The sequence below is a fragment of the Rhyacophila brunnea genome, unplaced genomic scaffold, assembly GCF_057557595.1.
Source record: "Rhyacophila brunnea isolate RB1 unplaced genomic scaffold, BYU_Rbru_1.0 scaffold_9, whole genome shotgun sequence".
Classification (NCBI taxonomy): domain Eukaryota; kingdom Metazoa; phylum Arthropoda; class Insecta; order Trichoptera; family Rhyacophilidae; genus Rhyacophila; species Rhyacophila brunnea.
In genome coordinates this window covers 5,510,950-5,522,948 of record NW_028233361.1, presented here as the reverse complement: position 1 = coordinate 5,522,948, position 11,999 = coordinate 5,510,950, and the positions used below count along the sequence as shown (strand labels likewise).

The 11,999-nt window shown below is 34.0% G+C and overlaps 2 protein-coding genes and 1 long non-coding RNA gene across 3 annotated transcripts; 2 read left to right on the top strand and 1 right to left on the bottom strand.

Moving 5' to 3' along the window:
* Positions 1 to 919: 919 nt before the first annotated feature.
* Positions 920 to 6,509, top strand: b (glutamate decarboxylase-like protein black). Its single transcript, XM_085959686.1, has 3 exons — positions 920 to 1,573; positions 4,011 to 4,378; positions 5,912 to 6,509. Exons 1-3 carry the CDS (start codon positions 920 to 922, stop codon positions 6,507 to 6,509), a joined length of 1,620 nt encoding a protein of 539 aa, XP_085815812.1.
* A 1,872-nt stretch (positions 6,510 to 8,381) lies between these two features.
* Positions 8,382 to 10,662, top strand: LOC147063190 (uncharacterized). Its single transcript, XM_085959684.1, has 3 exons — positions 8,382 to 8,859; positions 9,745 to 9,839; positions 10,280 to 10,662. The coding sequence occupies exons 1-3, from the start codon at positions 8,523 to 8,525 to the stop codon at positions 10,625 to 10,627; spliced, it is 780 nt and encodes a 259-aa protein (XP_085815810.1). The 5' UTR covers positions 8,382 to 8,522; the 3' UTR covers positions 10,628 to 10,662.
* LOC147063189 (uncharacterized) lies at positions 9,699 to 11,574 on the bottom strand. The gene is made up of 2 exons (XR_015072110.1): positions 11,131 to 11,574; positions 9,699 to 10,245 (listed from the first exon to the last, which is right to left on the bottom strand). It is a non-coding gene; the product is annotated as an uncharacterized LOC147063189 (long non-coding RNA).
* Positions 11,575 to 11,999: the final 425 nt, after the last annotated feature.

Sequence of the window (11,999 nt, the reverse complement as noted above, 5' to 3'; positions counted from 1 at the left end):
TAATTCAAGCGAATGTATTAAAAAATATACTAAATACTCTTAATTTTACCTCGAATATGTTACTGTAGAGCGCCATATTGCCTTTAATCTTGGTGATAGGTAGAGGGCCTACCAAAGATCCTGGGGGGCATGAACATGATGTAGTATTAATTTGCGGTTTATGAATAATAAATATTTAGCTAATTTAAAAAAATGTAGGTAGGTACGTAATTATTTAGATAGATAATCAATGTTTTCAATTATCATGATTTTTTTTATTATAGTGCGAAATAATTATAAAGGATTATAGGCACAAAGAGATTAACTAGAACTTGGCGTGTAATTTATTATACAATAACGTCTTATTATAATTATTATCCGTATCACTTTGCAACGCAGAATACGTATTTCATAAAAAAAACCAATAAGTATAATATGATTTTATTTCCTTAATTGTGAAAAAATACGTACGTAGATACCTATTAACCAATCTGATTAACCTTTTAGATACCTATTCTAAGATTTTAGAAATACTTGATCGATATAATGCGATTGTTACTGGGAATTGTTAAATATTATTCGCCCACTTTTACCGGTTCGTTTTCCTTACCGTGACCGAGCTGTATGTATATATATGAAAAGCGGAAATGACGCGGTCAGGGAAACCCCGCGTTTGAAGACGCGCGGGGCAAGCGAAGGAAGGTGTTCTCCCCAGTGGTCGAACGACCTTCTTCGCCTGTCATAGACCTGCGGCTCGATAGGTCCGAACAACCTTACTAAACGGCGAGCAACACTTTCTGCGTGGTGTATTTAAAAGCATCGAAGGCTGGACACTTGCTCATTGTTCGCTGCCGCCAACAACGGTGCACAGCAGTGCAACACGATAATCACTCGTCCGTATCTTTTAATCGCGAAGTAAATTACTAAATTGCAACCGAAGATGCCCGCGAACTCACCAGACCTTTTGGACATGCGAATAGAAGAAGTAACGATCGACAGCGGTTCCTGCGGCGCTACTTCGTCGGAAGACGAAGCCTGGGTCCAGCCCTGCAAACCTAGAGGAGTTTCCGAGTCCGCTGTTTCTCCGGCTTGGTTTGCCAGTCTTCCGCATAAAGAGCACCATGAAAAATTCTTGAGGGATGCTGTTGATATTCTAATCAACAAAGCAGTGTTTCACGGCACCAAGCGATCGAACAAAGTCACAGAATGGAGGGACCCTGAAGAACTGAAGAAAATTCTAAAATTAGAACCTGAAAACCGACCGGAGAGTCAAGAAAAACTGCTGCAGAGATTGGAAGACATTATTAAATATTCTGTAAAAACTGGTCATCCTTATTTCGTAAATCAACTGTTTTCTGCAGTGGATCCCTACGCCTTGGTCGGACAATGGTTGGGAGATGCTCTCAATCCTAGTGTTTACACATATGAAGTGGCTCCCGCTTTCGTTCTGATGGAAGAAGCCGTCCTTAGTGAGATGCGGTCGATTGTTGGTTTTCCCGGTGGCCTCGGAGATGGAATCTTCTGTCCCGGAGGATCAATGGCAAACGGATATGCTATCAGCTGTGCTCGTTACCACTTCAACCCAGACATAAAGGTCAGTGTATAATCAAATTAAAATATAAATTCTGTCACGCAACAATGTATCTTATCTACATTGGAATCACCTACCTCGATTCAATTATTTTCAAAGTAAATATTTTCCATGTAAATGCAATCCGAAACTAACGATTTTATTGTGATAATAATAACTAAATATTATAGATACAATTGATTCGACATTATCTTCGAATAAAGATGATTACAAGGTTAAGTAGGTTCGTAAAATATAGTTAAATCACTTAACAAGTATCAGTGGCGAAGGGTGGAGGTAGGCTGTTAAGATCTGACATAAATAGTGCGCGTTAAACTTTGTTAGTTATACGTATTTGTGTTTATTGAACTAAGACTACAATTTATATAAGGTGTTGGTTAGTTTTTGAAAATCAATTAAACCTTGCCCAAACCAATCCATAATAGTTTTGGCATACTTTGGGCGATACGACAAAACTGTTCATACTTTTTCATTCATACTTATTTATTTTCGTTGAATTAAGATTTATTGTTGGCTCATTTTTTTAAAATTTATTAACCCCTGCCTAAACCAAACTATAATAGATAAAAAAATATTATTCTATCTATAAAATATTCAAAGCTATGTATGATTTAATTGCATAATTTTAGATATTTTATATATAGACGAGTATCTTTTGAATAATTGTATTAAAGCTTGGTTTTCGCAGGGTTTAATTGAATTTTAAAAACTAACCAACACCATCTGTAAATTGTAGTGTTATTTCAATGAAAACAAATACGTATGGCTGACAAAGTTTACTGGGCACTATTTATAACGGATCTTGACAGCCTACCTTCACCCTTCGCCACTGACAAGTATACCTACTCGGAAATTATAATATAAAATTAAATTCCTTGACATAATTTCTTTTATAGTGTTAACTGTCAATTCATGGTGGAACTGCATTGTATTGTTTGATTCATTATTTGTTTAATTAAATAAAACATAATTTTATAGTAGGTACTTATTCCACTTTATTAATTAAATTTTGGACCGGTTTCGTCCTCCTCAAATGTCCCTGATAATGTCCCTTTGAGGAGGACGAAACCGGTCCAAAATTTAATTAATAAAGTGGAATGAGTACTATAAAATTGCGTTTTATTTAATTAAAAAATAATCCTTGACATAAATAAATTTCAATAATTCTTATCACACATATAATATATAATTATTATATACTTATATATTTTAAAAAATATTACTTTTTTGTCTATAATTATTATTCAATATTCTTCCTCATTTTTCTTATGTAATTTCTTTATATTTATGTTCTTCTTACTTTCTTACTTTATTATCTTGTCAGGCTTAACTATATTATAATTTATACATGGAAACTTTGCTGGTTGCAATAATTTTCACCATTCTATTTTTAAAAATATTTTTGTTATCAAAATATTACTGTTTATTTCCTTAATAAATAAAATAAAATAATGAGATTACTGATTATACGCATTCATGATTAAACCGAAAAACTGTTTAAAAGTAAATTAAAAAAAAAGAATATTCTTTTGGCTAGTGATATTATAATATGTATGTACATTGTACACGGTATATGGCAGTACAGGGTCATAGTAATGGTCATAGATATGAGAAGATTTTCACTTGACTATGGAACCTGCGTAAGTGACTCAAAGCTCAAGGTGTTGGAGATCTGATATAATTGGAACAGGATAGGGAGATATACCTACTTTAATTTGGTCGAAACTTTCGATAGCGGACGGCACAAAAATCAAATAATATTATTATGTCACATCGTCAAGTAATAAATCATTTTTATGACATTTATGTCATACATAATACGTAGTTATTTTTAAAAAAATATTTTCGTGTAAGATGTGTTTTAATTTTTATATAATTAATAATAGATAGGAGGCATGGTGGTTCCCCTTTTCCATGCCCTAACATAAAAATAGCTAAAATGCAGTAATAGGAATCCCTGCAGATATTATTGGCGCCTAATACACATTTCTGATACCTGAACAAAAAATTGGTTCTAGCAACGACACAGATCGGATAACGTAGTTGTTTGATTTAATTCACGTGACCCATAGACGGACCACTCACTCAGACAGTAAAAGATGTGAGTTCGAATCCCACATGGTCCAACAGCTATTTTCTAATAAGTTTTAATGAGTACGTTACTATGGTTTATCAAAATTATGTGTTTTCAATAATAAGAAACTATTATTCTTAAATCTGGTGTCTATTCAGTATTATATTATTATATTACTGTATATAATAGTATCTAATGATTTATATTTTAATTTATTTAATCTAGAACTTGATAGATACTTACAGTTTTTTTTTTAAACTAAATATTAGTTTCCCATCTCAAAGATATACATACCTGCTCCCAGACGTGCTTCTGTCAGCTTGAAAGATAACCTACTTAATTAGTCAATTGTGATGATATTTACAGACGAAGGGAATCAGTGCATCTCCAAGGCTGGTGTTGTTCACATCAGCCGACGCTCACTACTCCATTAAAAAGATGGCGTGTTTCATGGGACTCGGCTCAGACAACGTATACCTCATCAAAACTGACAAAGTTGGTAAAATGAGTCCTGATCATCTGGAGGAGGAGATAAAACGGGCCCTGTCCGAAGGTGCGGCGCCCTTCATGGTGGCTGCGACTGCTGGAACAACAGTATTGGGAGCTTTCGACCCCATATCTAAAATTGCAGATTTGTGTCAGAAATATTCCCTCTGGTTACATGTTGATGCAGCCTGGGGTGGAGGCGCTCTCGTATCTAAAAAGTACAGGCATTTGCTGAATGGTGTCGAAAGGTAATTGTTTATTTTTGGATTTTTTCATACAATTTAGATATATTTTACAATTGTATACCAACAAGTTTTCCAATACTCGCGAGAGGAAAATTTACCGCAAACCCACCACTGACAATAAATAAAGTTCATTATCTTATTTGCAAGATTTTTTTAGCATTTCTTTATTTAGTTTATTAATGCTGCATTATTGATTAATGGCTTTAACAAAAACTGGTCACCAACGTTCCCCCTAATTTTCATATTATGTATGCAGATCAGGCGTAAATTGTGAACAAAAAATATATCTTGCGTAAATATTTACCATTTTTGTGTAGGTACATAAATTGACTCGTATTAGGAAGAACGAATTTATGAAATTGAATAAAACAAAAGAAATAATTACACGATAAAAAGAACTTTTTATATACAACGTTTTTAAATTTTCTGTTGAATCATATATGATTTGTATATAATATATAAATATATTTGTATATGGTGTATAAGTTTATAAACTTGACTTGCTAGCTTAAACGATCAAAAAATTTTGCATTTGATAGAAATAATACTGAAATGTCATTTTGACATTCATATTGATTTCCATAGTAACGCACGTATATATTAATAATTTTGTTGCTAGGACCCCAGACCCCTAGCAACCAATAATAGTGGATTGGATTACGGATTTCTTCCGAAATAACTTTTCATACAAAACAGAATTAACTGAACATGAATTCAATTCTACTTAAAGATGGCTAAAAGTATTAAAAAATGCGTTGGCATCGTGTTCTGATATATTTTAAAAGTTTCAAATGTCTAGCTAGGCGGGAAGTTAGTTAAAAATCGATTGCAAGATTTGAACTGGATAAACAACCACCGGACAAATAAGAATACGACCTAATAAAAACGTTGTAAAATACAGTGTATGTATCACTGTCTGTCTTACTACGAAGTGGGATTTTCGCGGTTGTTTTAAATGTTTGTGCAAATTCGAATTGATACACACTGATGTTCATCTGTCGTTCATTCGTGCTTAAACTCATGGTAGAAAATGCTTGTTCGCAAATATTATATTTGGTACATATTATCTTGTAATTTTATTTTTTATTTGCAACTAGGTAGAGTATATGCTTCATAACTTTGCACTCCGGCTCTAGAATGAAAATGATGTAGGTAATAAATTCTAAAAATATTTTTTTTCATATTGTATTATCTGTCTGTTTATTTATTACTACATAACATATTAATACAAGTATATATCATTTGATCTAATTGTATGCGAGGTAATCAGGAAAATATGCGTATCAGTGTAGTAAAGGTGCAAAAAAGTGCAAAGTCATAAAACGTACCTATACTCTACCTAGGTACCTACTTAAATGGTTTGGTACGTTATTGATGTCTACAAAATTTTCAAAGGATTCAAATTTTGTTGTTTATTTTATGGAAATCGTGTTTTAATAAATGTTTTTATGCTAAACTATTTATGGATCACCAGTTGCTGACCACTAAGTCTCAGTATCTACAATGAATTTATTTTATATTTTTCAATAATTACAGAGCTGATTCGGTTACATGGAATCCACACAAGTTACTGACAGCTCCTCAACAGTGCTCCACCCTGCTGCTTCGTCACCAAGGGTTGCTGTCCGCAGCACACTCTGCGAGCGCCACTTATCTCTTCCAAAAAGACAAGTTTTACGACACCAAATATGATACCGGTGACAAACATATTCAATGCGGTAGAAGGGTGGATGTCCTCAAATTCTGGTTCATGTGGAAAGCCAAGGGAACCGACGGGTTGGAGAGTCACGTGGATAAAGTTTTTGACAATGCCGAATTCTTCACTAAAAACGTGAAGAGTCGCAAGGGCTTCGAGATGGTACTCGAAAACCCTGAGTGCACGAACGTCTGCTTCTGGTATGTCCCCCCAAGCCTGAGGGATCAACGCGATGCAGCAGATTTTAACGACAAATTACATTGCGTGGCACCTAAAATTAAAGAGAAGATGATGAAAGAAGGCACTATGATGTTGACGTATCAACCGCTGAACGATATCCCCAATTTCTTTAGAATTGTTTTCCAAAATTCAGGACTGGAGCATTCTGACATGATTTATTTCATCAATGAAATTGAACGATTAGGTTGCTCACTGTAAACGGAACGTTATGTAGGTATGTAGGACTATTATGAAAAGGAATAATTCGATAGTACCTACATGAAGTATTATCTATACCCATTATCAATGATACCTATATAATAACAACGATGGTTCTGGAAAATAGTCTATTGTAAAATATTTTGTGTTAAATTATTATTATTATTTTATTTATGAATAAAGACCAAAATGTATGCTTAACATGTTTATTTATTATTCATATTCCTATTTCAAAAAATATTTTATTAACCTATCTAAAATCTAAAGAAAAATGCAATGATTTTATAAAGTAATTAGTAATAAATATTATGTTACATAATTAATGTTCATATAAATATTTTTGAACAGGTACCTAATTCATCGATTTAGTGTAGTAGTAGTACAAAACTGAATATGGATTCGAACAATGAACATTATTGGATTCGATAGATATAACTGAAAGAGATTTCAAGTTATACATAAGTATTTATTTTTTTAGAAAATGATGAGTGTTAAATAAATTAAAAATAAATCATACTAAAGCTATGAATCATTAATAAATAATTATGTACATGATTTTCGAAAGAACTACCTACTTACCAAACAACATTTTAAAGATAAACATAAATAACCATGTATTACTATTTATCCAACGAACGGATTTCTTTGGATTTTCAACGAACGCACATTGTACTATGTATTTATTGATTTCGAAAGTCCCGGATTCGAATCCCGGCTCTGGCAAATTTGCATGCTGTTTGGAATCCTGGGTCTGGCAAATACACATACATATTGTTTTTCAATGTGTGTTTGGTGTCAAAGTGTGGACCTAATAGATTGAACAAGTGTCTAACATCCAATCCTCGTAAAAAAAAACTAAGCAATCTGTTAATACAACACCCACTCTGTGGAGGTCCATATTATGCTCTTCTTGGGATCGAACATGGTATAAAATAATAATAATATTTAGAACACTTTAAAATGTATTTTTTGACCATGTTCGATTCTGCTAGTAGTAGATAATAATATGGGCAGCCACAGGGTGAAGATTTGTATTAAGAGACTATTTTTACGAGAAATGGATGTTATTCACTTGCTCAACCGATTAAGTCCATACTCTGACACCAAACACACATTGAAAAACAACATGTGTATTTGCTAGACCCAATATGGACTCAATTAAGTAGAAAAATGTAATACATTTTAGCTTCCGTAATTTTATGTTGTCGCTAGATGTCTCTTGAAAGCTATCGGCGCTGATAAATGAACTGATAAAATTATTACATAGCTGAAGACATATTATAAAGTTCTAGTAGTTTGTTTAACAAAATCTATGAAACGTCCATGATGATTGGTTGAAAAACATCTACATTCTACTATTTTCAATGAAGACCATAATAGATAAGGTATGTTGATACTGCGTATGTTTTGTTGTTATGTTCTCTTAATCCTTTTTTATGGTGGTATATTATAGACGCAAAACTAGGAGATGTCACGGATTGAGACTTTCGAGATATGGCTGTATATAAGCATCCTCAAAACTTCTTGGACAGACCGGGTGGTAAATTTTAATGTTGATGCTCTCAATCTTTTCAATAAGAATGGGAAAGGACCAAGAAGTGCTGCCTAGTTGTAGTATCAAAACCAGACGATTCGAATAGCGGTTGGCGGTAAACAATCGCGACCATAGAGAGATAAGATAACTAGATATTATTGCCAGCAACTAAATCACAAATAGCTGTAAAAATCCCGATTTTATTTAGGTAATTATGCCGGCGCTCCATTGGCACGCAAGTCAGACGATTTACAGTCTTCGGACTTTTTTTTCGCGTGGAGCACCCCAGGTCTGCGGACTTTTTAATCCGCAGACCAGGCTCGTTGGATTTCAAACATGTTTGATATTTTACTCGCCGAGCCGCTGAAATTCGTACGTTCACCACGCTTTACCGTCACATTATTTATATCTATGCCGACGGACGACAGCGCCATCAACTGTCATTCAAAGTGTTCGGACATCTCACATCGATAACAACAATGGTAGATCTACGGGTGCATTCGAAAAGTTTCTTGGAAGATTTAATTAGTTGTTTTAAAGACAACCCATCGTTGTGGAAGACGACCAGCCCACTATACAAGAATCGTGATGCCAAGTCCTTGGCGTATGCGGAACTTTTGGAGATTTTAATCAAGGTGGAGCCGCAGGCAAGGGTCGACGATGTTAAAAAGAAAATACAGACATTGAGGTCGGGTTACAGAAAGGAGAGAAATAAAGTAAGGACATCATATCGAAGCGGAGCCGGCACAGACGCAGTTTATCTACCCAAACTGTGGTACTATAAAAATTTGGAGTTCTTGAACGACCAAATGGAAGGTACGTAGGAATGCTTTAAAGCTATTTATTATACACGTGCAGATTATGAAATTGTCGTACCTAGCTCTGAAAGTGACATCGCATTAGATTAGCTACTATTAAGCAATTAAAACATACAGCTATGAATCATTTCTAGTCACAATAAAATTTCTTATTCTTTGCCGAGGTAGGTAATAAATAATAATAATATATAGGTACGAGGGAATGCTTTAAAGCTATTTATTATACACGTGCAGACTATGACATTGTCGTATCTCTGAAAGTGACATCGCATTAGATTAGCTACTATTAAGCAATTAAAACATACAGCTATGAATCATTTCTAGTCACAATAAAATTATTTATTCTTTGCTGAGGTAGGTAAGAAATAATAATATATAGGTACGATCATGGCGGTGGAAGCGCGGCTTATTGAGTCGTGGCCGGGTCCCAGATTCAAATCCTGGGTCTGACAAGTACACATTGAATTTCAATTTGTGTATGAGTCAGAGTATGGACCTAATATGTTGAGCAAGTGGCTGACATCCATTTCTCGTAAAAACAAAATCTGTCAATACAAACCTCCACTCTGTGGAGGTCCATATTATGATCGGACATGGTCGAAAGAAGAAGAAAAGAAATGATCATAAAATCAAAAATCGCTCGAGTTAGGTTCCTTCAGAGACAATCAATAAATCGTCAATCATCAATCAAAATTAATGGTACAGTTTGGTTATGAGGAATACAGCGGAAAACACATTTTGAAAATACCCGATATACTGGATTACACCAATTATACCAATATCAATATTAACCGTATGAAGGAATGGGTACTTAGGGGAGAGATAATAAAAAACAAGTTTGAGTATTATGTTGTATTTTAACAATTTACATTTTGTTTTACAGAATCGAGCTCAATATCCAGCATGGTGGACGATTTGGAAAACATGTCTCCTGATGAGAGTTACTCCAACTCGTTAAACAACGAAGATTGTATTGAGGTAAAACATTTTAACTAAATTGTTACATTGGTTTAATTTATCTATTGCTTATCATACTTTCTTGCCATGTGACAGCCCCGGTAGTATTAAAATATTTTTTTGGTGCAGGTATTTTTAATCTGCCTTCGTCTAAACGTTTGAAAAAATCAGATTTTCTCAGTACGCCTCCATCAGAAATACGTCCATTTGTTCCAACATCAACATAAATAAATTCATAATTAGCATTTGCAATCGCCATCAAAACAATGCTGTGGAAATGTTTGTAATTATAAAAGTGGGAGCCGGCGCCTGCAGGTGGCACGATTGCAATGTGTTTCCCATCAACTGCGCCCAGGCAATTTGGAAATTGCCATTTACTATTAAATTCTTCTGCAATCGTCTCCATTTCTTCGTGCGTATCAGGGAACTGCAACAAAAAATAATCAACATTTTATTTACAGATAGAATATTCGCCTTCAACATCCACGTTGTCGACTACTCCAAGGTCGAATCTCAATAGAGCACCAAAACCCCCATCGTTCAAACGAAAAAAATCGAATGATAGCGCCAACAAAGTGTTAGAATTAATCACCGACAAACTAAGCAAGACTGAAGATGAATTTGATGTTTTTGGCAAAATGATGGCCATGAAACTACGATCGATGTCACAGGGACAAAGATTGCTGGCCGAGAAGCTGATGCATGAAGTTGCCTTTATGGGACAAAGTGACAAAATAATGCCAGCAACTACTGTTCATACTCAACCAGTTTATCGTATATTAAGCAAAAATGTACAAAAGCCGGTATAATAAATTAATGTTTTTTGTATGAATAAATATCTTGTAAAAATATTTGTTTTTTTGTTTGTTTTTATGCCTATAAACCTTAGCTTAAGCGATACAACAAATGGTAAGTATTTGAGCTATGTTAGCAAACCTATATTATTATGTGGCCTCATTTAGAAATCAAATTCCATGCTTGCTTTTCGAAGAATATGACTAGTATTACAATACATTCAACAGGAATAATTAAGCAGCTTGCTTACAGCCTATATGGAGAGTCCTGGCTAGGTACAGCATTCTAATGGTCTATTGAATATTTAGCATGTCAACGATGGCCTTATTTGTGACTATATATATACCTATCTCAAATGCATCTTGTCTGCCATTCTTATGATGTTGCCGTCTATGATTTATATAGGTAAAACAATCCACTAAACGTTCACTTTATAAGACCAACCAATGTCTACTTGTTAATGATATATTTGTAAATTTGCCCAACTTTATTAGATGACGTATAATATAATACACACCTTGAAATATTCTCCTTTCAAAACGTCAATGATGACTTGGCAAGTTTCGGGAATTATCTTGCCCAGAGTTTGTCTTCCAATCGCAGTTCTATAATGCAAGTCAGTGAATGTTCCGCCGGCAGCCAAAAATCGCAGGGTTGCACATAATCTATCATGAGGAGAAATAGCTTCCCTCATCATAGTATTTTTTTTTTTAATAAATGGGGAGACCAAATTATACAGTTCTGTGTATACATCCTCCGACATTCGCAAATAATTGCGGAAATCGCTCGGTTGCAAACGCAATTCTCGTATTAAATTTGTGTGGGATAATGTCGTTCGTTTCCTTATCCAATGTTTCACCCAGTATTTGTGTACCCTTTGCTTCGTTATTACATTATCTGCCACCCAATAACCCAAAAAACATAAAACGTCGGTATCATTTAACGCCATCACGATTTAACTGTCAGATATACGTATATTATCTATGCTGTCAAAGTCGACTGTTTTACTCGTCAAATTAATTATATACTCGTTTCGTTGAACGTCTGTTGGCCAGTAGCAGAACGTAGAAAAATCTGAAGACTTATTGTCGTCGGACTTTTGGCTCGCCAATGGAGCGCTGGCATTAGAATTTTAATCTGTAGTTTGTTTTTACTTATAAGTGTGTAAAACAAAAATTTGATTGCATAATAGTAAATTATAAATTATTAAGCCCTATATAGTACATAATATAATATAAGGTTTAGCGATTCTTAGTTTAATTTTAATAGTATGTAGGTAGGTAAATATGTATGTAGGTACCTTAATGAATTGGATTCAAGTGTATAAAAATATATTAAACTTTAATAAATTATATCTTTTATATTGGTATTTTTTTATAATCTTAT

What these genes read in the sequence shown, in the direction of transcription:
- b (XM_085959686.1), top strand. Translation starts at nt 920, where the DNA reads ATGCCCGCGAACTCACCAGACCTTTTGGACATGCGAATAGAAGAAGTA. An exon ending in ACTTCAACCCAGACATAAAG is followed by an intron (nt 1,574 to 4,010) that starts GTCAGTGTATAA and finishes TGATATTTACAG; the next exon opens with ACGAAGGGAATCAGTGCATC. An exon ending in TTGCTGAATGGTGTCGAAAG is followed by an intron (nt 4,379 to 5,911) that starts GTAATTGTTTAT and finishes CAATAATTACAG; the next exon opens with AGCTGATTCGGTTACATGGA.
- LOC147063190 (XM_085959684.1), top strand. Translation starts at nt 8,523, where the DNA reads ATGGTAGATCTACGGGTGCATTCGAAAAGTTTCTTGGAAGATTTAATT. An exon ending in CTTGAACGACCAAATGGAAG is followed by an intron (nt 8,860 to 9,744) that starts GTACGTAGGAAT and finishes TTTGTTTTACAG; the next exon opens with AATCGAGCTCAATATCCAGC. An exon ending in ACAACGAAGATTGTATTGAG is followed by an intron (nt 9,840 to 10,279) that starts GTAAAACATTTT and finishes TTTTATTTACAG; the next exon opens with ATAGAATATTCGCCTTCAAC.